The following is a 22,425-nucleotide window of genomic DNA, read 5'->3' as shown; positions in this document are numbered from 1 at the left end:
AGCTAGGTTACCTGTAGATTAAACCGCACTAAATTTAACATTTTGAGATCGTTATAACCGTTATAACCGTAGTTTACTGTATGTTTATCTCCTAAGCATAGTCGCCTCTTATAGCAAGCATTGGTTACTGTAGGCCTTTTCTCTACCCAGATCTTAACGTGTCTGCAAAAAGAGAGTGAGTGAGTGAGTTGGGTTTAACGCCGCTTTTAACAGTATTCCAGTCATATCACGGCGTGTCAGCTTAATGTGGGAGGAAAGCCCGAAGTGATGCAGGTCTCAGGCTTTTACCACTTCGGTGAAACCCACCAACATGGGTATGGTGCTGACAAACCTTGAAACATAATCGGGGCGAACCGTGATTCGAACCCACAATCATAGGTTTCTGGCGAGCCCAAGGGACGCAACTCTGCACAGCGTATCGCGGCGCCCTAGACGACTGGGCCTCCCGTGCCCCCTGCAAAAAGAGAGAATATATCACTCCCATTCTGGGATCACTCCATTGGCTCCATGTTGCAGCAAGGACTGAATTTAAGACACCGACATTTGCCTATAGCTTATATCATGGATTAGCCCCAGCATATTTAGTGAGTGAGTGAGTGAGTGAGTGAGTGTAGATTAACGCCGCTTTTTAGCAATATTCCGTTCTTTGGTTCAATAGTGATATCGGATTTTAATCTTGTCAATATTTATTAAATTTGATGAGATGAGATCGATATCAATGGAGAACATGATACATAATAGATTCTAGGATGTGAAACATGTAATCGTCAGTTCATCTGAGAAAAAAATACCTGTTTGACAATTCAACCACTACTAAATTAACTTGACTGTGTATGTTCTATTTGAAAATACAACTTCATTTAATATACAGTTGACTCTGTAACGATTCCGGATTAAAATTGGTCCCTAACAACCCATGCTTGTCGCGACAGAATGGATCGGGTGTTCAGGTTGGGCAACTTGACTGCTTGACATGTACCCTGGTGGCCTGGGTCGTTGGTATTAACATTAATCACTGGATTGTCTGGTCCATACTTGGTTGACTGCTTGACATATTCCCTGGTGGCCTGGGTCGTTGGTATTAACATTAATCACTGGATTGTCTGGTCCATACTTGGTTGACTGCTTGACATATTCCCTGGTGGCTTGGATCGTTGGTTATAACATTTATCACTGGATTGTCTGGTCCATACTTGGTTGACTGCTTGACATGTTCCCTGGTGGCTTGGATCGTTGGTTATAACATTTATCACTGGATTGTCTGGTCCATACTTGGTTGACTGCTTGACATGTTCCCTGGTGGCTTGGGTCGTTGGTTATAACATTTATCACTGGATTGTCTGGTCCATACTTGGTTGACTGCTTGACATGTTCCCTGGTGGCTTGGGTCGTTGGTTATAACATTTATCACTGGATTGTCTGGTCCATACTTGGTTGACTGCTTGATATGTTCCCTGGTGGCTTGGGTCGTTGGTTATAACATTTATCACTGGATTGTCTGGTCCATACTTGGTTGACTGCTTGACATGTTCCCTGGTGGCTTGGGTCGTTGGTAATAACATTAATCACTGGATTGTCTGGTCCATACTTGGTTGACTGCTTCACATGGTACTCAGGTGGTTTGGGTCGTTGGCAATAACATTAATTACCGGATTGTCTTGTCCATACTTGATTATTTTCACGTATGTGCATGAAGCCGGAATAATGGTGAATGCTGCGTTGAACAACAAAGAAAAGAAAGATTAAAATACAACTCACGTGGCAATTGGGATCGTGGTTCATGTCTAGGTTCTTCTTGAGCAGATGGCTTTGGAGGGTTGTGGTCGTCACCTTTTGTACTATGAGGTCCTGAAATCAATCAATTAATCAATCAATCAATTAATCCGGGGACGACACCAAGGGTGAGATAAAATTAAAATCAGCATAAAAACATCTTATGAATACCAACAATTGGAATCTCAAATGGTACCAATGTTGAGTATCGAACTAAAATGCTCAGCGTGACAAGCCAACGCAGTAACCCATAGTCTACCTAAAGATTTGAAAACACTTCGAATTAACTACAGAACAAAGAAAACATTGACAAAGTTATAATGCGTTGATTGGAAGGAAGCTGTTTTGAGATTTTGGCTGGGATTTTGGGGTCACATCTTCAAAACACGTAGAAGTAATAACAATTTTAAACTATGGTGAGTGAATGAGTTTTGCTTAAACGCCATTTTGAACAGTATTTCAGCTATTTGACGGCAATCAGCTTGAAATGGGACTCGAAACCACGACCATGTGAAATTACAATGCTACTTACCAAACAACACTGTATCTTCACTGGAAGGAGATGAACACAATGGAGCCAAAAGATGACCCGGCCCATTTGTCTTCATCACTGGCTGTGTGATAGTGTCACCCTCAGTTATATATGCACAAGAGGAGTCAATTGGGAATTCTTTAGATGCCCCCGCTACCCCCAGCTTCCGTTCCGTTCCTTCGTAAGTCGGAAATACCTCATCCTTGATAGAAGATAAGTGTGGAGAGGATTCTGCTCCCTGGAATGTCGATGCAGATCCAACATGTGGGCACCGCTGTATCTTTGGATCACGTGTCTTACTCTGCTGTACCTCCCTCACCATGTCGGTGGTATTTGTACTGATGGACGAAGTCTTTTGGGGTTTGATGTCTTCCGAGTCTCCGGTGAACGATGTTTCGGCTTTCTCCCCATCTTCTGGTTTTGGAGCATTAGAAGTATTAACATAATGTCCCTCAGGCTCATTAGATGATGGTGAACAAACGAAGGATCCTACGGGGACCGTGCCAGCTGACGTTTTTTGATTGGTGTCACTTTTGTCAGTTTTATTTCCGCCCTGATCTGCTGCATCACCTGAGGGACATCCACTCTGCACATGTGTCTGATCAGGCCCAGATGCAGCTCCATCAGTCGGATCCCGCGTATCTCTTTCCAAAGAATTACCCAAATCCGTTTCTCCCAATAGTGGAGCCAGCGATTTACAATAGCCATTTCTCTGAACCACTGACCGTTTCCCGTCCATACACAAACTTCCCATACTGTAAGAAAGATCGGGGCATGGATCATTTACGGTGCTTGTGTCATCAATAAATGGGACGCCATCCTTGGGTTCTAAAGGTTCACCGATGCCAGTGTACATCCCTTTCTTTAAAGATTCGCTGCCATAGTGAGCCTCCATACTGTCGGGTCCCTGATTGATATCATTATCATTTGGCGTTTCCTTGCTGAACGTCCTTCTGTCTGTATGAGCACGTGGCGTCTGTTTTGGTGGTTTTGAACCATATGTCATTGCACTAGGGGGTGCACTCATAGTGGTGTAGTCGTTCACAAGGTTTGTTTCCGCAAGGTCCAAGTGGCTTTGGTCTTCTTTAGGCGCCTTGTCCAGATCTCCTTGTTGGACAGAGCAATGAACGGTTTCTTGGAGACCCCTGTTGTAATTAAACAAATCCAGAAGTTTTCCTCGATCATATTCGTTTTGTAAATCAAACGAACGAATTGCCTTAAGCCCACATGGTGTTGTATAATTGCGACACTTCCTGGGTTGTGTGTGGAGTGCGCGCACGCAGTATTTTTTCACATCCGAATCGTCTTTCTCTAACCTGGTTGCTGCCAGTGTTTCTTCAAGCACAAACTTGCAGTTTTTATCATGTTCGAAGTTGTTAGTTAATAGAATAAAAATGAGTTTGCAATTTTTAACTAGTAAATCTGGCGATTTGATGAGCGAACCACTGAATTTTTCGCAATCGTATAAGCATAGTCTCGGGGGAAATCCGTTTTTCAGTTTCAACCTTCTCAAGTCATCTTCAACTTTCAAAGCCTCACTGCCGTCCTTGTGTGCAAATACAATAACCGCGTCGTCCTCATCTTCTACTCTCTTTGATGGTATTGAGTGGGGCTTCTGCTCAATACTACTGGACATGGCAGCATCTTCTTCCGGAATACTCTGTAGTGTGTTTGGTGTTACATTGCTGTCAAGGGCCATGTTGTTATCTGAAGAAAAGTAGTAAAAAGTTCACGTAAAATAAAGTCAACAAATGCGACCACATCTTCCTCAGCTCAGCTGACACATTGATGTTGTATAAGGTTCTCAAAGCAGATATTGAAAAGCTCTGATAAAACCATATTACTCAAAAATAGAAACGCTAAAGTGAAAGATGTTAGCCCATAAATGGTAAGTGAAACATGAGTATGATGACATTTTGCACCAAATTAATAATGTTATGCATCATCAAAGTGCATCAACTACCAAATACATAACCAAAACGCAACAATAGTGAGTGAATATTGCTCAACGCCGCAACAGTAATATTTCTGCTATATTCTGCGATGGACACATGCACGTGACCCGTGAAGACCCGGGGTAGAATAGGTCTTCAGCAACCCATGATTGCCGTAAAAGGCGACTATGCTTGTCGTAAGAGGCGAGTAATGGAATCGGGTGGTCAGGCTCGCTGACTTGGTTGATGTATGTCATCGTATCCCAATTGCGTTGGTCGACGCTCGTGATGTCAATTACTGGATTGTCTGGTCCCGACTCGATTATTTACAGACCGCCGTCATAGAGCTTTAGCATTGCTGAGTGAGGCGTTAAACAACAAACAAACAAACACATGCACGCTGTGGACGTGACACTTAATAGGGCTATGAAAGTGCGTGTGTAGGTGGAGACAGGGTTCGGATGCCAAGAACTGTTTACCTGTGAAATCATGCCACGATTACCTGACGTACAAGGAACAGAGTCGTCGCAAGGTTGAAAGGAGGGGAATCGCAGTCGACTGCACCTAGGGTATTCAATGGGGCCCAGAGCACGAGATCTGACTTTGGTATTGGCACCAAAAGCATGGCACGTCACGTGACCGACACAGGGTTATAGTGATAGCCCACTGAGATACAATGTCTCAGTTTAACATGAATACCCCTCTCAGACACAGTATACTGACTCAGAGCCGACCCGTCCTTGTATAAGCCGCTAAATGCCGGGCGCCAGGCAGAGTGACAAGTGCAATCTTTAAACGTCTTTTGGTATGACGGGGCCGGTGATCGAACCCCGGACCTTCCACTCTCTGGGCAGGCGCTATACCACTAGCCGAAGCAGGCGGTCTGGCAAGCCTCAGATCCAGACAGACAGACAGAATTGTTTATTTGATAAAACATAGTATAAAACACATGAAAAATAAAAACATGACCCATCGCCCAGCGACTTAAGAGAGACTATATACATATAGTTAAGACCATGTATAAACAGTAAACAGGCATTAAAATACACAATAAAAAGGATAAAACCATTTATACAAAGTTAAACGACGCTTTAATAAATTACTTTCGCAGGTTTTGGCAACGTGAAAGATAAGCACTTGTCAGTTTTGGTTGGTTGGTTTGTTGTTTAACGCCGCACTCAGCAATATTCCAGCTATATGACGGCGGTCTGTAAATAATCGAGTCTGGACAAGACAATCCAGTGGTTGATGTCATGAGCATCGATCCACGCAATTGGGATCGATGACATGTATCAACCAAGTCAGCGAGCCTGACCACCCGATCCGTTAGTCGCCTCTTACGACAAGCATAGTCACCTTTTACGGCAAGCATGGGTTGCTGAAGACCTATTCTATCCCGGAATCTTCACGGGTCTCTCGTCAGTTAAAACATAATGTAGCTTATCTTGTATATTGAGCTACTGAAAGTTAGCGTTTTGATGACATTTGGTAATTTGGACCTTTTGGAGATCGTTTCGATCTTCTTCGTAGTGCCAGTTGGTCATTCAGATGGTCATGTTAAAGGGGCATCTGCGGTAGGAACTACCGCACTCTAGGGGGCGGAGCTTATACGAGTGATCTGACAGGTCAATATGACGTCATGATAACGCACACATTTCCTAAACACTAGTTGAAAAATCTGTGTAATAATTTAAGCTTTATAAATATAATCTGATTATTGTGTGGCACAGATCTAACTGTTGCATGCAAATGACCAAAACTAAACAAATATCTGTAATTTTCGGATTGAACTGAAAGAATCGTGTCGTCAATTTCGTATTTAAGTATCGTTACTGTTACATTAACCGAAACCGATGTTCTGCTGCTGTTCAGCCGTAAAAATATACAACACAAAACACTTTGACCACAAATACATTGAAGGTGTCACATGTACACATGACCATGTGCTTTGCTATTTATAGCGCAACTGTAAATAAGCTCCGCCCACTGTGATTGATGCAGACGCCAAACACGATCGATTCGATTTTTTATGATAAAACTACAGAAAATTGATTGACTTATTTCTAGATATGGAGCCATTTGTTGTATCCATGGTTTGTCATTCAAGTTGATACGAAGTTTGACGGTCAATGGTGATATGGTTCCCGTACGGTTTTCAAAAAGCTTCTCCCGACACTCGGTTGTGTTTACATTGTCAGTCATTGTTCGAAACTGAAACACCGCCACCTTGCGGGCTATTTATAGTCAGGGTGGGGCTTTAAGCATGTCAATTATAATATATTGTTTAACCAGCGGCGGGGAACTATTTGGGTCAGCGACGAGTTAAGTTTTATGCTGCATAGAGCTGAAGGGACATCTAGGGTGAACTATGGGATTTTGTAGACAGTTGCATAAGAGAAATATTTAATTAAAACTATGAGCTTAAAATAATTAAAACAATATCATTTTTGTGGCAGACACATTATTTGTTTTTCTGCAGCCAAGCATTGTCTGGTACAAAAAAAAATATTCCGATAAAATCCCAACCAAACGTAACCGAATCTAACGAAACGTACCCATCATTTTGTTGAAGTAAATTTATAGCATCGACTACTTTAAACAGCGGGGCCTGTTACCTATGACCTACTAAATGTAACCTTTCATTTAATACAGATAATATCAGGAATCACTCACAGGCTGATTTAATTATGGCCATTTGAATTTTGGTTTCCTTAACATTCGAAAAGACAACGTTAATATTCCTTAACGAGTTATACATTACATTATACATCCATTTATACATTTCATACTGCAATATATGTTCGTTTAACTTTGGCTAATTTTTTAAATAATCGCCAACAGCTGAGATGTAAATCCGGCTGGGGTCCATGCAGGTAGCAAAAGTACTGTAAGTCCCCATGGACCCTAGCATGGTGATCTACCTTCAACTGCTGACGATCTATAGCCCATTTTCTATTGATCCGTTACTTATAGTGATATATTTTTATGGTTGTTTGCTAGTTTTAATATAAAAATCTGTGCTATTCTAGTAATTTTACTGTCCATCGAAGACAGGTTTTATTTAGTTTCGATATAATATGTGTTAAAAATGTATAACTTCTCGTCACAATATGGCTGAAATATTGCCGATGTGACGTAAAGCATTAACTCACTCACTCGCATGGAAATTGATATTTTATACATGTGAAAACAACCTAAAATTAACATATACTAGAAATCACTTTATTATATCTAGCAGAGCGAACCTGATTGAAACCTCCTGAGGGATTGAAATTTATTTATTAATATTTCCTCAAAACCATTTTACAATAAAAAATGGGCTTTAACGGACGACTATTTGATATACTGGAAGTTGAAGGGGGTCGACAGTCTGTCTTACAGACCCTGATACATTTATATCAACTACAGCCCATGCAAGTCTATAATGTTTGGCAAGTCTAGATTACTGCAGTATCTGAAAATGAAGAGAATCACTGGGCTCCCTTTTTATTAGATTTTTATTAAGATAACTGAACAACTGTTTTTTTCTGTACGATATGTTCATTTCAGAGACTATATGTTAGTCTAGGGGGTCGACACAGCCTGGATTTTATTGTATCGAAAAAACGAAGAAATTGCCTACCACAAAATGACATTGTTGCAAGTTTTCTTTTCTTAAAAAAAGTCAGGCTCATGGGTCTAAATAAATATATACGGTTGGTCCCTTAGGTCTAAAACCACTATGCGTGTGTGTATTTCAGTACGCAAGATGCACACGTAAAGCCCTGACGCCAAGTTATATATAGCAATCAATGGTGACCTATTGTCACGCGGCGAAGTCAACTTCTCATATCGTTTCTATGTGAAAGGCAAAAGTGAACTGCACTCGTCTTGTCTCAGTCCCATGTAGGTAGCGGAATGAGGCGAGTGAACCCGAGTAGATTCGAGTATACCTGAGTGGACCCGAATTAATGGGTGAATTCTTGATTTGACGTCATCTGTTATCAGAAGGCATATGGTAAGTAAGTTTACCACCACCACAGGAGAGTCAGCCAGAAAAGAAAAAAAGTGTTGTTTTGATTACGGTATCACAATCGGAAAGATGTACTTTGCTCAGGGTAACGTTGAATATTGTACACATGGTCATTTGCCATCATTATATTCTACAGAATGCATAATATGTTAACACACCACGGGTAGTTGGGGATTTTGTAAACCGATTAACAATTTCTTGCATAGGTTGTAAACATATTTTGCATATCCTATGTTTATGCTAAGTGAAATTTGAATGTCATGTAAAATACCCTTAAACCATCACAATTCTGTTAGGATTTAGAAAATACCTTTACATTTAGATTACTTTGCGTTATTTCCGTCTAATTTTACGGCATAGGTTTTCAGAATGATATAGGTACGTAACAGTTATCCCAAATCCCTTCGAAGTGGTTGGTTGGTTTGTTGTTTAACGCCGCACTCAGCAGTATTCCAGTTATATGACGGCGGTCTGCAAATAATCGAGTCTGGTCCAGACAATCAAATGATTGACATCATGAGCATCGATCCACGCAATTGGGCCTTTCGAAGTGTATCGACCAGTACAGAGTTCCATCGCGGAACGATATATCGAGGAATAACAATTATGACTGCTAATACACTACAACGGGCTGGTAAACATTCAATTATATTTCGTGGCGGTCGGGCATTCTAGTGGTTAGAGCGTTCGCTCGTCACGCCGAAGACCCGGGTTCGAATCCCGACATGGGTACAATGTGTGAAGCCCATTTCTGGTGTCCCCCGCCGTGATATTGCTGGAATATTCCTAAAAGCGGCATAATACCACACTCACTCACGTCAATTATGTTTCAATGCTTTGATGATTACCTATCGTGGCTGACGATGACAACTAAAACGGACATAAAATGTTCTTGAAAAGATAAGAACCCAATCACACCTATATATCACTGATAACTCAGAGCAATAAAGTCAGTGGCATCCTACACGGAAGGTTGGGAGATTGTATTCCATCCCATGGGCTAAAGTATGTCTAGAAATCCAATTTTGTTCGAAATTGTAAAAATAAACATCGTCTACGTATATAATCTTGGCATAGTAACATGAGTGAGTGAGTATGGTTTTACGCCGCTTTTAGCAATATTCCAGCAATATCACGGCGGAGGACACCAGAAATGGGCTTCACACATTGTACCCATGTGGGGAATCGAACCCTGGTCTTCGGCGTGACGAGCGAACGCTTTAACCACTAGGCTACCCCACCGCCCCCATAGTAACATGAGAAAAACGCAGGCGGGTTATAAACAAACACCTGCAGTTATGAGTGAAAAGGGGGGTGTATCGGCCTTAAAATACAACATACCATGGCAAGGATGTGGGATAAAAAGTCTCACTTATACCACAGATTATTTAGTGCATAATATATCCGTTTATTATGGTATATATCATTGTGTAAAATGACTTGTAATTTCAGCATGTACTCGACAATGTGACCCGTGAAGATCCGGGGTAGAATAGGTCTTCAGCAACCCATGCTTGCCGTAAAAGGCGACTATGCTTGTCGTAAGAGACGACTAACAGGATCGGATGGTCAGGCTTGCTGACTTGGTTGATGCATTTTATCGTATCCCAATTGCGTAGCTCGATGCTCATGATGTCAATCACTGGATTGTCTGGTCCAGATTCGATTATTTACAGACTGCCGTCATTTAGCTGGGATATTGCTGAGTGCGGCGTTAAACAACAAACAAACAAACTCGACAATGTACCAATACAGTAGCGACAATGTTACAACTCTTGAAGTCAATATGATGATTTAACGAATACACAAAACAGTCATGTAAAAAGCATTTACTAGTTATGTGCACGTTTCTAAAATATATATCTAATACGTTCTCAATCACTATAATGTTATATATAAGACGACACGTCATGCACATGTATTTTTATAAAAATCTATTTTCGGTCTGGTTTTCCCAGTTATTTTAAGACATGACTCCACGTAATTTTCCATCCGAAAATGTTCGATTGTTTTTCGTCAAAATACACAAAATGTGACATGCAGGTTCTATAAACATTTCCAAATTCAAAATTAACATTAGAACAAGTAATGAATGAGTTGTAACAACATACCGAATCTTGAAAGCGTTGAACTGTTATGTAACTTACTTAGACGTGAGGTGACCCCTGTGTGTAACTATACATCACGCGATAGAGATCGCTGATACAACTTAAACGCACACATGGTCCAAGTATCTTACCAGGCAGTTGGCATTAATGGAAATACATGTATAAAAGTTAATAAGTACTTACTTTGGGTTGGGTAAAATATCAAGCATGCCCTTGATAAGATGCAGCTATTCGCAGAGGAAAGCGTGAAGTTATTAAAATAGATAATGACGTAACTTCCGTATCAAAGTATAGTACAGGCCAAAGTTGAGGATCTAGGCTTATTGACATAACAACTCAATGCAGTTTCATAATGGGCTGTGTGGTGTGTGTTTTGTTTATGTCTACATGTATTATTTTAGAAAGTGGTAATTTAATTCCTCTAGTTAGTGAGTGAGATGTTACAGATATCACGACGGTGGATGTAAGTTGGTTGGTTGGTTGTTTTGTTGTTTAACGCCGCACTCAGCAATATTCCAGCTATATGACGACAGTCTGGAGTGAGTGAGTGAGTGATTGAGTGAGTGAGTTAAGATTTATCGTCACATCGGCAGTATTTCATTAATTTTTCATCATTAATAATACACATATTTATACGAAATAAAAACCTGTCAACGAAGGACAGTAAAATAACTAGATTTATCACAGACTATATCTAAAACTAGTAGTTAGCCATAAAAATATAACAACATAAATGTACGTAACAATACTACATAAAAATGACCTATAGATCGCCAGCCACTGACGAGAGATCACCATGCTAGGGTCCATGGGGACTTACAGTACTTTTGCTACCTGCATGGACCCCAGCCAGATTTACATCATCCCTTTAGCTGTTGGCGATTATTGACAAAGTTAGCAAACTTTAAAATAACACACATGCCACGATCAAAACCGAGGCAGAAACAAACACACCCCGAAAGACGCGGCCCCACACACCCTCCCAGGGGGACAATAATTTTACACTACTTCAACCCCCTTCGAGGACATAGTCACTAACAATCTCAGTTACTGATTTATTTTACCAATTGTAAAAGTTAATTTATTTATTTACAAAACATAATGATCAAAATTTATGGAACAATTCGATTTCATTAAAAAAAAATAAGAATAAAATGAGAAGTTACCTGAGTAAAAAGGTTCTTCATAGCTGAAACTTTGAAATATTGATCCCTTGTGATTCTTTCATCACAAGGGATACAGAATGGAGGATCATCACCTTTAAGTAAATATTCATGAGTATATCGAGAATGGCCAATACGACATCGTCTTAATACGACCTCTTCAAATCTGGACTGACAACCCAAGTAGGTATAACCGATATTTGCTTTTATTGCATGTAATTTGTTTATACCCACTTGGGTGTCCCACCTCTTCCGCAGTCTGGAAATAATCGAGTCTCGACCAGACAATCCAGTGATTAATATCATGAGCATCGATCTACGCAATTGGGATCGATGACATGCATCAACCAAGTCAGCGAGCCTGACCACCCGACCCCGTTAGTCGCCTCTTACGACAAGCATAGTCACCTTTTACCGCAAGCATGGGTTGCTGAAGACCTATTCTACCCCGGAATCGTCAAGGGTCTGGGTGTTAGTAAGAGGGTGGCCAAGGGTGCCTAAATGCGAAGGATGTAAGAGTTTGCATGAATTAAATACACGACTTTCCATGGTTACAAGCAGCATTTGAACCAAATACCCAATGAAACCCGTGAAGGTCCGGAGTAGAACAGGTCTTCAGCAACCCATACTTGCCGGGACCCATGCTTGCCGGGATCGGGTGGTCAGGCTCGCTGACTTGGTTGATGCATGGCATCGATCCCAATTGCGTGGATTTATGTTCATGATGTCAATCCATGGATTATCTGGTCCAGACTCGATTATTTCCAGACCGTTGTCATATAGCTGGAATATTGCGGCGTTAAACAACAAACAAACAAAGGAAGGTTTGGCCCCAAGTTGACCCTCCTCTTTGGCTTCTTGTTACTTCCTAACTTTTCTGATGTGCTTGCTGCTCCTTTGTCCTGAATAAGAGTGAGTGAGTTAAAATTTTACATCGCATCGGCAATATTGCAGCCGTATTGTCTGAATAAGATAACATTGTTCAACCGAAATAGGATTGAATATTTATATGGTGTGTGTGCGCGTGCGTTCGTGCGTGCGTGCGTGCGTGCGTGCGTCATTTGGAGCTTCCGGATACGTGTCACAAAATCAATAGAGAGATGAGCAATATGGCACGTCGGCTTCTGTATTTTTCCGATTATGACAGACATGAGTTCATGGTCAGATCTAACTTTTAACGAATCAAAATGAGGTATTGTGACATGTGACAAGGACAAGCCAGGCTCCAACACTATAAAATGATACCTTCAACATTAGGAGAGGAGAGCGCGGTTTGCAATCGATCGAGTCGAATCCCGATCGTTCTAAGTTTCCCCCAGTTGGTGACGAGTCTGGCCGGTCTGATCCTGTCGTGTATTGATAGATGGGCTGAGAGTAAGTAAAACTATGTGAGTATAAACTGGTGTTGCGTTTCTTTATTATGCGTGTGTGAATGCTGATAGAGACAACTTGGAGTAAGTGTCGTTAGACCAATCACTCCTTGACGGAGCCGAGCCGCGGCGGACAAGGCGAGTGGCAATGTCATGGCGTAATTGACCACAAGGACCAGGAACGGCAATACATTTAGTAACTGTATTAGGACGCCCGGAAGCAGTTACGACATTACCGTAAAAGGTGACTATGCTTGTCGTAAAAGGCGACTAACGGGATCGGGTGGTCAGGCTCGCTGACTTGGTTGAAGCATGGCATCGATCCCAATGGCAAACATTCCTGGAGTTGCGCCCCCTTGCCCGCTTGGCGGCGCTGCGGTAGTTACGGTCCAACATTCATCGTTGTATCCGCGGGAACATATAAACTTCAGTCGACATTGACCCACTTGCTTTTCTGTAAACAGCCGGTAGTACTTGAAGGCCTATTTCTATCATGAATTACGGAAGCTGGAAGTTGCCCGAACTGAAGACTGAGCTCAAAGCACGAGGTGCTCGAGTGTCAGGAAGAAAAATCGATCTGATAGAACGGTAAGTTTCTGATATTGCTGTTTCTCGGCTTTTCTTACTGAGCAGGTATTTTATAAGAATGTAACAGTAACTATTCCCCATTTTGTCACTTTACACAGTGCAATATTGGTATCATGGTCATTGGTAGAACATATGTTTAGTTTAGACAACTGAGATCGCTAAACAAATAACGTAAGCATCGACGCGATAATGCCGACAACATAAGTGCTTCAGTTTTCGTTCACGTAAACAACATGCCCCCGTTGCTAAGGACGCTTTGAGATGCACTGACGAGGGAAAGAGCGGTGACCACGGATCTTGTACGGAAGGTAAGTGTCAGTCACAATAATTTATTCTTCGAATTAATGACTCACTGGCAGTGTGCAAAATATTACACCCTTTTACATGCGGTTGGGATAACTTCCGGTTTATAGATTCTATAATTATTTGGGCAATCATTCAATAATACGAATATACATAGTAAATTTAAGCAGAGATAGTATCTTGGAAGCGGTCTAAGGACTGCATCGCGTTTAACTCACCAACCCCCACACAATCCATGTAACATTTTCTCCTATCTCCCCACCCCCAATAAATGACATGTCCCGAAAAATGTATCTTAAATAATCATAATGCCCCCGTCCCTTTCTTCGTTGCTATACACATATTTGGAATTGTGATTCATCTGTGGCCAAAACATGATGTAACAAAGCGTGAGGTAGGTACTGAAATATTTGTAAAACATTAAAAATTGCTTGAGCTCTGCACCATCCGATGGCTGAAGAAAGGCTGAGGGTTATCAAGTTCATCGTCCTTTACAGTGAGTGCCTTTTAGATTTTCATATAGTTTTATTCATTTTAGCAAGTGTGATGGGTTCACACATTTATTATTTCCTCAGTGTGAAAGGTACACACATCTATTATTTAAGCCAGAAGTTTTAAAGGTTCACACATTTATTAGGGCTGAAACGATACATTGGTGCACTGGTGCATCAAGTTTTCATGCATGATACACAGTACTTTTTTACACTTGCTAAATTAAGTTTCTTACTACTTGTTTTATGACACCCAAGTGTCAGTCAAGTACTGCAAATATGATGTAATTAGCATTTCAAATTCACTACTAGAAATTTACTTTTGAACCTGCTCTGAAATATTTAGTCAAGAAGTTTCAACACAATTTGACATAAAAATGTGACCTTATGTACTGTGATGTGACCTCCCTGTATCGTTTCACCTGGAACATTTATTTCATCCTCAAGTGTGAAAGGTTCACACATTTTTTATTTCAGCCACAGGTGTGAAAGGTTCACACATTTATTATTTCATCCACAGGTGTGAAAGGTTCACACATTTATTATTTCTTCACCAGTATGATGGGTCCATACTTTGATGTGCATAACAGGGTTTATATTTCTAATATTAAAATTAGATGTAATGAAGCTTTTGAATGGTAGTCTAACAGAGTAATCTTTAGACATCGGTTCGATTCCGGTCGAAGGCAAACACATCAAGAATCCTTATTCACTGCATGTATTTTTATTTTGTGACACAATGTCTTATTCTTGTGTTAAAATTAATATCCGTATTATTATATGTTGTTTGTTTTCTAACAAAAAAAATTATATACAATTACTGTAGTGCAAGTAAAGATATTATTACTGTACAAAAGTCAAGTTTTAGTACTGATAACAATGCAGAGATGGCTTAAGCTTCCTTATTGACAGAAATACTGATTTGTTGACTTTGGAGTTACAGGGATCTGTTCTTAAAATAATTGTACTTTTTGACAAAATGGAAACTAAGACATTTGTGTACTCCAAAAATAATTTAATAGTCCATATATTTTACAGTGATTTTTTTCAATTAGGTTTTTTCTTTTACAGTTGTTTATTTCAAATGTTTTTCAGACTCGAGAGCTATGACCGAAACTGCAATTTTGGGAGAGAGCCAGAACTTGAAGCTGAGTTTGAAATGACACTGCCCCTAGTTGAAACTTATAGGGATGTAAATGGAGACAGTCATCTTCCTTTTTTAGCATATGAAGCTATAAATTATTACTTACAGCCTTTTCAGAAGAAACTTGGTTCAAGTTCAATGAATCTGTACACTAGTAGGTTTTTGAAATTTTTTCGTTATTCAAAACCTAATAACATGTGTTTCCTGAAGTCTGAGTGCTGTGCTGAAATGAAGAAGCATGTGACTTACAAAGTCGATATTGCTATTGATGACGATGGTTCTGTTGTGGAGGGGCAGTGTGAGTGTGCTGCAGGCCAGGGTCCATCAGGACATTGCAAACATATTTGTGCAGTGTTATATGCTATGCACAAGTTTTCAACAACTGGCGATGTTTTAACTGAAGAAACATGTACTCAAAGATTACAAACATTTCATAAAAGTAAACCCTATAAAGGCAGTCCCATAAAGGCGACTGACCTTGATTTATGCAACAGTGAATTGAATGTTATATTTGACCCACGACCAGTTCAGTATCGCCAAGTGCCAAATTACCCTGACTTTTTCCGCAATGTTTGGTTGAACCACCCTAGTGTCAATACATTTCCAGTTGCTCAAATGTTTCCTCCAGCAAATCCATTTGCTGTTAATCATGATCATGATTATCTTAAGTTATCTTTAGCTGACCAATACCTGAAATCCCAGAATATATCAGAAATATCAGATATGGACAAAACCAACCTTGAAATAATAACCCGTAAACAGTCAAAGAGCGAGGAATGGAAAACTGAACACACACAGAGAATTTCTTCTTCCAATTTTGGGAAAATTTGTTTGGCAACAGACAAAACTGATTTTCATAAACTTGCTAGATCAATGACTAAGCCTTTCGAGGACATTCAAAGTCCACCACTTAGACATGGCAGAAAATATGAAAAGGTGGCAATAAAAGCTTTTGAAAAGTCAAGTGGTTTCAAAACCTCACCATGTGGCATGTTTGTGTCAGATGTTCATCCATTTCTCGCAGCTTCACCTGATTCACTTCTCAGTGATGATACTACCATTGAAGTGAAATGTCCATTTGCATCTAAAGACCGTCTAATCTCTGAGATAACTGTTCCCTATTTGAAGGTATCTGAGGGAAAACTTACCCTTGACAAAAGCAAGCCATATTTCTTTCAAGTGCAAGGGCAGCTCTACTGTACTGGTAGAAAACAGTGCATTTTTATTGTATACACGATGAAGGATTTGAAATATTTTACTGTATCCCGAGATGACCATTTCATTGAATCCATGGTTGAAAAACTTGTGGCATTTTATGACACCTTTTTCAAAAAGGCACTACTTGACAAATTCTATTTCAGAGATTATGACAGGTATTCCTGGTAAATTTCAGTTACTGCTGATACTCATGTGTCAATGGTCATCAGCCCTATAAACAAGAAAGACAGAATTGTAGTCTCAATGTTTAATGCTGAACATATTATATTCTGCATATATGGACATTCACAAACAAAAAGTTATGAAAAAACTTGCGGGGCTCCATTTAAGGATGATATTTCACCAGATGCATGTTGACGTGAAAAGAGTTGCATCAGACAAAACCAGGTTGAACTCTGGTCCCATACATTGATGTATTCACTTGTGTAAATAAATACAATCTCAGATGTTTATTAAGACATTTAGTACTTACTGTTACAGTACTATGTGACAATGGCATCCATCTCTTAATCACTCCAGTATTTATAAGTTGGATAATCTAAATATCACAACGTACACACTGGTCCCATACATGGATGCATTCACTAGTCTAAATAAATACAATCTCAGATGTCAGTTCATACTTACTGTTACATAGAGAATCTCACCCGATGTAATTTCATTGCAGCGATATCTACAGTGTAGATATCGCTTGATCTCATCCAAGCGATATCTCCTGTGGGAGCCAGTTTTGGATGATAAAGTACTATATGACCAGGCACCTCATTATCAACTACTTGAAAGAAAAAATGGTCTGTAAAAAAAAATAATCTAAATATGTATGTGAATCATTAATTGCCTGTTTTTAAATTTGATGTGATGCTATAATCAACTGACATCATTGCTGACTGGCTAGTATTGAGCACAACCACCAGTGGCTTAGTTAATGACATAAATCCTGCTGGGGTATCGTGCAGGAAGCAGAGGCACCGTAAGTCCCCATGATCCCCGGTGAGGTGGCCTAGCTTTGGTTTCTGATGGCCTATAACCCGTGTTTTAAAACTGTATAAATATTGTTATGTCCAAATGTGTATGAAAAAATGTTTTTAAATATACCTTTGCATTCATGAGTAAATTGTGTATATCAACTTGGTCTTGTCGCTATATGGCTGAAATAGTATTGATGTGACATTAACTTTTAACTCCTTTTGTGACGATGGCAACCATCTGTTAAGTACTCCAGTAGTTAATCATGTTAATAGTTGGAAGATCTAAATATAGATGAAGCAGTGCAATACAGTGCAATACATAATCACAATTCAGTGTCCATACTCATAAATATCATCACTGCTTGAAGCATACTCCTTCAGCTCTATATCTGAGGAATTACAACTGTCATGTGATTATTATCTGCAGCTGAACTGTTTGAGGGAATGATAAAAAAACATTGTCATTGACTTCTTTCTTGTCATGATTGCCTTTTATAACATCTGAGAGAGCTGAAGCAACAGCACTAACATGTGCCAAATATCTGGACCGGTCTAGCTGCTGCCAGTATCATATGAAACAAGAATACACAGCCATGGGACACAATAAATTACAATTTGTTTCTCAGTAAACATGTATCCATTGAAAAAATAATGGATATATGATCCAGAAATATACACTTCAACTTATTCAGATTTTAAGTTCGTGAAATAAAAGCAACCAGTATTTGGGTTTAATCCAAATTGCTGCCATGGAAAACAGGAAAGGGCACCAGTTCAACTTGTGTTTGATACATGTGCAAAGTTTCATAATGACATATGAAACAGTTTCCGAATTATGCTCGGACAAGAAATGTGTCTCTCCCACTTTGTGGCAGGGGATAATGTAACAGTACGCACCAAACAATGTCAACATTCTTAAATTCATGTCACTGATGTCATAAATGTAAAACAAATTCAGTGAGTGAGATGGGTTTAACACCACATTGAACAGGACGTTTAGCATTACATTATCATAATCTCTGATACTTACACATTTATGTTTGTACCTTGACAAAAGAGTATGATAGATTGTGGCTGCACAAATGGTAAATTTGCTTCAAACTTGCTTTTTGACCACAGATTCCCATTCTAGTCTCAACATGATACATAATCGATAACATGTTACATTCAACTTTATCCTCATGAATATTTAGCAACAATTATCTTTAATCATGTAGCAAACGCAAATAACAGGCCTTTTTGAAAGAAATTAGAAACAAATCTCCATACTCTACGTCTGACTAACGTCCGCCTGGAATCAAAGATATTTTTAATGATTAGCAAGTAGTGGGAACAATGCACTTTTTGAAAGAACAAAGCATGAAGCAAACCGTGGTTATTTCTGTGGCTAATTTGGTTTCTGAACTGTTAAGAGGTTCAGTGAGTATTTTGAATGTTTTTGCCAGACCAATAATACGTTCAATGTGAACTCTTTTGCTTGATATTTTCCTATCACGCATAACAGTCTTGCCAGACATACGGTTTTTCTTTGAGAAGAATGTTGGCATATTAATGGTAACATCTTTTGGTGCAAAAATATCTTGTACGTTGAAACCTTTATCGGCCATAATACTATCTCCTGGGTCACACATCACTGTCAAACCACTACGCTCTACTATTTGACGATCACTTGTGGAGCCACCATACGCAGGAGACACGTATGACACAAGACCACCTGGTGTGGATCCAACAAGTATTTTGATAGTATTTCGATTTTTATACGTTGAGTATGTAGACTGCTGAGCTATGGGGCGTTTTGGTTTCTGGATAGGGCATTCAGTACCATCAATGATAATTCGTGTGGATGGAAATTTGGATTTGAAATCAGAAGGACAAAAATAGTGCACTAAGTCTCGCTCACTCCACTGTCTATACATAAAATTTACCCAGGTGATCCATACATTTAATACAGTTTTCTCTGAAATTCCAAAATGAAGACCAAGTTCAAAGTTAGTCTTATGTCGGCGCAGTTTCATAAGTGTTAAAAGCAATTGATTTTCCACACTGATAGTCATACTGTCAACTTTGCTGTACAAATAATTTAGGTGATATGCACAAGGACCCAAACTTGCAAGTACAAAGGTGAAGTCTGTATAGTTTGACAGTCCTGTATAAAACAAAATTGCTGCAGCATTAAACATAATACTTTGTAATGAAAGCATTGGAAATTTGTCTGTCTGAGCTGATGTACTTTCATATTCAACCTCTGCACTATCTGCAGAACAAATGTTTAAGTCGGTATTCATGTCATCAAACTCAACATTGTCAATTATTTCCTCCCCAGCTACCTCACTGAGATCACATTCAATATCACAATCTGTATCCATTGCTTTAAATGTCCTCTTTTGGCTCTCACGTCTTTCAATGCGGGATTTCCTTAATCCTCCATCGGCCTCAAGTGCGTTGGCTGATGCAGTCCAGGGAAAGATTGATGGTACAGCATCTGGTTTTCTCTGTTTCCTCAGAGGTGTACACCCTGGGGAAAACAGTAGTAGATTATTATTTTCCAAACAGATATTGTGCAATCTTTTTACTACCAGTTGTGAGATAGCTTTTTATGATTAGATTTAAGTTAATTTGCAGGGAAATACAAAATTTCTATGGGCACGATATGTTTTGTCACATTATGAACATAATAGTGATACACATCAATACATTAGAAAAGTAAACAAACATTTAAATTAAGGAAAATTATGATATAAATTAGCTGACAATTTTCGTAGATATAGTCTCAACATTACATACATCTAATGCCTGATACAGAGAAGTGTCTATAAGTTCAACACGTACACATGACACTATTCTGACAAATACATATCAAAAGTGAACAAACATGAACCTGTATTCTTGAATCATCTGTGCCTCATCTCTGTGGAAAACAAGCACCTGCAGGAAAATGTAACATGACGCATTAAAGGCAAAAACGTCAAATATGTGTTGACATTCCTGGTAATCATCAATTCAACAAATTAAAGAAGAAAACTAAGAAGGGTTATGGTCAAACATCAACAACTTCATAAACAGGAATATAATGGTGGTAAACAGGGTTTTACCTTAATTAACTGGGTATGCACTAGACCCCCAGTAATTGATTTCAAAGGCCCTTGCATGAAATATATGAGGGTCAAACCTAAACATAACCATGATCACTGACTGGCAAAAAAATGGCTACTATAGTAAGGCCTAAATGACACATTATTTCTATCTTGGTTTTAAAAAAACAATGAAATATACTCATAGGTTCACATGCAAACACACACAAACATGATTACATTAGAATTAGCCAATACTAAAATTTACTTGCCTACTCTGACAGGAGGGAACTAAAATTATTGTGAAAAAAATCACACACTTCGAAGTTTTAAGAATCTTTACTCAATTTAACTCAATGACAAAATCAAACTATCTGTGAAAATAAGTGTGTCCCGCGGGACGGAACAAATTCTATTTTGTCTGCGTCCATTCTTCACATTTCTGCATACTGGATACACATTTCTGAGTCACGTAAAACCCTCTTCGTAATTTCAATGCAAGAAAATATAACAAATATAATTGGCATGCACGTTTATTAAATCTGCCAACGAATAGAAACATAACAAGGTACCCAAATATCTTACCATAACTAGTTACAGCAATGAAATCAGACGGTCTGAAGTGGGAATGACACACAACACTGTGAGGTGACGGTTTCCACATCTTGCCTTGGTTTGATTCGTCGCTCCTCCGAATAGCTATCAACCATCGTTTCAGCAACATGGGTTCTCTCGGAAACGACAAACCACCTCGATTGCAGCATCCCGGGACACAGCAGCACGTCGAAGGCATCGTAAATACTTCGTTGTAGTTGTTGGTCGTGCAAATGTCTATGAATCGCGTAATATACCGGAAGTACGCGCAGGACCGTAGCGTTTGGCGCCATCTATTGGCGAAGTAGTAAAGGGGCATAACTGAGGAATGTTGGCCATTACGTGGATCGATGCTCATGATATCAATCACTGAATTGTCTGGTCCAGACTCGGTTATTTACAGACCGCCGTGATATAGCTGGAATATTGCTGAGTGCGGCGTAAAACAACCAACCAACCAACCATGCTCATGATGTCAATCAATGGATTATCTAGTTTATTTTCAGGCCGCCATCATACAGCTGGAATATTGCGGCGAAACAACAACCACGAATAATTGAGTTTTGATCCTGTGATCGATATTATGAGTATTGGACCATCTCGTCGAGGACGATCCGATCCATTACCTGGCCTCAAACGACCAGCATAGGTTTTCAGGAACCAATTCAAGGGTAAACTATGACCTAAATGCCAATTAGTCTCTAAAAGATAGATACATGTATATGTTTTGTATCTATAAGCTTAGCTAAAGTTATCTGGGGCCACCGGTGGCACAGTCGTCTAATTCACGTGCAGAGTTGCTTCCCTTAGGTACGACAGAAACCTATGATCGTGTGTTATACAAAAAATATATTGTACCTGATAACTTTTTGAACAAAATAATTATGCTTCAGATCTTCGGATAATAATTTGCCTGTCAGAAAAATGACATTGCTAGCTGTCCCCCCGCCCTTCCCCCCAAGGCTGCATCTGAAACCATGAGACTAATCAGCCCGAATTTTTCTAAAGGTATCAAAGTGACTTCGTATTCCTTGTTGATGCTAATGGGCACAATTGTTAACCGCGTTGCCATTAAGTATCAAGTATCTCAACTGAAATGTCAAATTCCAACATCTATACATGCAGCCACTCAATTAGTGTCAGATCATCAATGTCC

General features: G+C 39.6%; 3 protein-coding genes across 4 annotated transcripts in view; 1 reads left to right on the top strand and 2 right to left on the bottom strand.

The window, feature by feature from the left end:
- Positions 1-10,644, bottom strand: part of LOC124126242 (dentin sialophosphoprotein-like) — a 34,013-nt gene extending 23,369 nt beyond the window's left edge. For both annotated transcript variants that reach the window (XM_046489631.2, XM_046489633.2), the window contains exons 1-3: positions 10,543-10,644; positions 2,306-4,012; positions 1,759-1,848 (exon numbers count right to left, since the gene is read on the bottom strand). In XM_046489631.2, the coding sequence (XP_046345587.2) occupies positions 1,759-1,848; positions 2,306-4,004 (1,789 nt within the window). In that variant the 5' untranslated portion in view covers positions 4,005-4,012; positions 10,543-10,644. The remainder of the gene's footprint in view (positions 1-1,758; positions 1,849-2,305; positions 4,013-10,542) is intronic.
- Positions 10,645-13,222: 2,578 nt separating this feature from the next.
- LOC124144868 lies at positions 13,223-17,511 on the top strand. Its single transcript, XM_046514475.2, has 2 exons — positions 13,223-13,480; positions 15,370-17,511. The coding sequence occupies exons 1-2, from the start codon at positions 13,386-13,388 to the stop codon at positions 16,802-16,804; spliced, it is 1,530 nt and encodes a 509-aa protein (XP_046370431.1). The 5' UTR covers positions 13,223-13,385; the 3' UTR covers positions 16,805-17,511.
- On the bottom strand, positions 16,869-21,596 carry LOC124144870. The gene is made up of 3 exons (XM_046514477.2): positions 21,261-21,596; positions 20,483-20,529; positions 16,869-20,119 (listed from the first exon to the last, which is right to left on the bottom strand). The coding sequence occupies exon 3, from the start codon at positions 19,968-19,970 to the stop codon at positions 18,921-18,923; it is 1,050 nt and encodes a 349-aa protein (XP_046370433.2). The 5' UTR covers positions 19,971-20,119; positions 20,483-20,529; positions 21,261-21,596; the 3' UTR covers positions 16,869-18,920.
- Positions 21,597-22,425: the final 829 nt, after the last annotated feature.

Source organism: Haliotis rufescens, unplaced genomic scaffold, assembly GCF_023055435.1.
Source record: "Haliotis rufescens isolate VD_foot unplaced genomic scaffold, xgHalRufe1.0.p SCAF_16, whole genome shotgun sequence".
In the NCBI taxonomy this organism is placed as follows: Eukaryota; Metazoa; Mollusca; class Gastropoda; order Lepetellida; family Haliotidae; genus Haliotis; species Haliotis rufescens.
Note: the sequence above shows the minus strand (reverse complement) of the source record. Positions and strands in the feature narration are given on the sequence as shown.